At 33.6% G+C, this 3,084-nt stretch overlaps 1 protein-coding gene across 1 annotated transcript; it reads left to right on the top strand.

Moving 5' to 3' along the window:
* Positions 1-865: 865 nt before the first annotated feature.
* LOC111388188 (protein RICE SALT SENSITIVE 3-like) lies at positions 866-3,084 on the top strand. Its single transcript, XM_023012873.1, has 7 exons — positions 866-1,089; positions 1,227-1,280; positions 1,461-1,592; positions 1,788-1,896; positions 1,980-2,021; positions 2,095-2,151; positions 2,426-3,084. Exons 1-7 carry the CDS (start codon positions 944-946, stop codon positions 2,891-2,893), a joined length of 1,008 nt encoding a protein of 335 aa, XP_022868641.1. The 5' UTR covers positions 866-943; the 3' UTR covers positions 2,894-3,084.

Raw genomic sequence — 3,084 nt, 5'->3', positions numbered from 1 at the left:
TACCCATTTTGGTTGACATATACTCACATGCTTATGAGACCCGTGTGAATAAAAATGCCAGAAAAAGTGCTTCCCCACCATATTGTGAGGGTACGAAACCCTCCCTGACAACATAGCGTGATTGATCATGGAAAACTGTGTGAAATTTTTTAGAACCGTTAAATAAAATGGACAAGTATTTAGTAAATGCATAATTAGGGTATGTTCGACGTAAATGTTTACAATAGACTTTGTGAAAAAAAAAAAAAAGGGTTATATTTTTGAACATATAATTAAAAACTAGGAAAAAGTTATAGATCCATATACAAAATTATTTTATTGAGGGATTCTATTTTTGAAAATGAGTTTTAAGCATAAAAGCATTAATGACCAACAGAAAAAGCGACTGACTTACCTGACACAAATTTGAAAAATTCACCAATTTACTACTAAAGACCGTATTTGCCCTCATTATGTCATGAAATTTACTTATTTGCCCTTCAATTTTTCTCCCCAATTTCGATTAGTAACCATGTATTTATCTAAGGGCAAAATTGGAAAGATACATACAATAAAATTAACAAATAACTCTTTCTTGTCGACATGAATACATCATACTGCAGATGTGGATCCATTACACCGTTGTAAAAAGTAAATTTGGTAGAATAAAGGATGTCAAACAAACACTTAAGAATATGGACGTCAAATAAGTGCTTAATTTTGAAGCTTAGTCAATCCTAAAAATTCGAATTCTGGCATGTTTTCACGAATTAATTTTGTTATTATAATTAAAAGATAAAAATTGAGACTAACTTCCTACAATAATAAATCGACCACCCTCGCCCATGAGCGTGACCGTATCGTTTATCTTTGTCTTGCTCTTTTTCTATTAATTTCGATAGAGTAGACACCACAGAAGTAGCATTTTTTAATTCTCTCAACTTGTTCTTTCTCTCTCTAAACAATGGAAAGTGGTCTTCCAATGCTCAACTGTCTATTGCAGCAAACACTCAGAAGCCTATGTATATTTTCAGATTCTTCTACTAATTCTTCTAAATGGGTATATGCAGTCTTTTGGAGGATTCTGCCCAGAAACTATCCTCCACCCAAGTAAGCAAAACTAATCCATACTAACTGCAAGCTTAAGAAGTAACTTATAAATGAATAAGCAATTTTGAAAATAAGCAAATTACTAAGTCCTAACATTACTGTGAAAATACATAACATTGAGCTTTGCTTTGATGCAGGTGGGATCATATAGGAGGTACACTTGATCGTGCTAAAGGGAACAAAAGGAACTGGTAATGAATGAACTTCGTATATTATAAGAAGTTCTGACACGTTCAAGAGAGTAATGAGAAGAAAAAATAAGTTAATTTTTTGAATTATATTATCTAATCCTATCCACTACTGAATACTGAACATGAGTTTCATCTCCCATTTTGATATGCATTGAGAAGTTAGTTGGTGATTTGGTTCAGGATTCTTGTTTGGGAAGATGGATTTTGTGATTTTCATGAATGTGAAAGAGCTGGAAGTGGATACAGAAAGGGAAGGTTTGCAGCTGATATCTTTTTCAAAATGTCACATGAGGTCTATAATTATGGAGAAGGGTGAGCTTTTTTATTTATTATTATTATTATTTTTCTCTTTGGTGAATTGGTAAAAAAAATTAGGCCATCAGAGAGAGTCAACGAGTTAATTTCTTTAGATTTTTTCTTCAATATTCGAGTGAGAACCGGATTCATTTTTATTGGTATATTGACAATTTTTATGAAATTTAGAATTTTTTTCGTGTTTTTTGGCAGATTGGTGGGTAAAGTTGCAGCAGATAACAGTCATAAATGGGTGTTTGGAGATAACCCCAATGAAAATGATCCTAACTTCATTTCCTCTTGGAATGTATCAATTTATCCTGTAAGCAAAATCAAAATTCTTCCTAGAATATTCTTACAGCACAAAATCTTTTAGACTCATTTTCTTGAGTTCTTTTTTGGCAGCAACCAAGAGCATGGGAGGTTCAATTCAATTCAGGCATTCAGGTCAGAAAATTTTCAGTGTAAATGTTCTTTTTTTGTTCTGTTACATCAATTTTGAAGTCTCCATCTTTGGCAGACAATTGCAGTTGTGTCTGTCAGAGAAGGGATAATTCAGCTGGGTTCATTTGACAAGGTACTTTTCTTTATCCATGTCAATTTTCTTGGAGTTATTCCCTTTTACGGGAAATTTTTGCTAGACAGTATATAGGTGCTACGATAACAGCATCTAATTAGCAGTTTTTCTCTCTCTCTTTTTATTCCATTTTTTTGTCAACCGTCAATGAAAATTGACAAGTGTCCCCCTATATAAATCTTGGCAAAATTCCTCGGTACTTGTAGCAATTCTCATTATCTTGTTCAATTTTGTCCAGTCTAGTATCTCTCTAATACTTTGTTTGGGTTTTTAGGTTGCTGAAGATCTTAACCTAGTAATAAGCATTCAAAGGAAATTCAGCTATCTCTTGAGCATACCTGGCATATACACGATACAAAGACCGTGTTTACCAGTCCAACCCCTGTATAACTATACGCCAACCAACAATCTTATCGAAATGAATGAAACAAAACATGGAAAAGAGAACGAACTTCAGATGATTGGAGCGAAAAGACAGACTTGTGAAGAACTTAAAAATCATCGTTCCCCAATCAAGTCCATCAACTTAGGGTACAATAGCCCACAAACTGGCATGGCTGCTGAACTACCCATGTTGTCTAATAGTCTAACTCTTTTGCCTTCAATGTCATGGAAGCAGCAATTGAAGAATACATGCCACAATATCAATGGTGATGAATGTGCAGAATTTACTGCCATTCAAATGATCAAGTTGGAGCAATCTCAAGAAGAGAATCAAAATCCCTCAAACTATAGATTTTGAAGATCGTGAGGTGGTGGCATTAGGATTTGGACATTCTAGAGAAGCAGAGAGTGTACCAAACATCAATTAATTGGAGATAATTACTTGCTATCAAGGTTGATAGCTATGTGATTTATAGTATGCTTTTGTTGGTTGGTAGCTTGACCATGTAAAGTAATAATTATTAGTAAATATTACATAAATAATAATGA

This window comes from Olea europaea, unplaced genomic scaffold (assembly GCF_002742605.1).
Source record: "Olea europaea var. sylvestris unplaced genomic scaffold, O_europaea_v1 scaffold464, whole genome shotgun sequence".
Taxonomy (NCBI): Eukaryota; Viridiplantae; Streptophyta; class Magnoliopsida; order Lamiales; family Oleaceae; genus Olea; species Olea europaea.
The sequence above is the reverse complement of the archived record's forward strand: the minus strand, read 5'-3'. Positions and strand labels throughout refer to the sequence as shown.

What these genes read in the sequence shown, in the direction of transcription:
- LOC111388188 (XM_023012873.1), top strand. Translation starts at nt 944, where the DNA reads ATGGAAAGTGGTCTTCCAATGCTCAACTGTCTATTGCAGCAAACACTC. An exon ending in AATTCAATTCAGGCATTCAG is followed by an intron (nt 2,022 to 2,094) that starts GTCAGAAAATTT and finishes CATCTTTGGCAG; the next exon opens with ACAATTGCAGTTGTGTCTGT. An exon ending in AGCTGGGTTCATTTGACAAG is followed by an intron (nt 2,152 to 2,425) that starts GTACTTTTCTTT and finishes TTGGGTTTTTAG; the next exon opens with GTTGCTGAAGATCTTAACCT.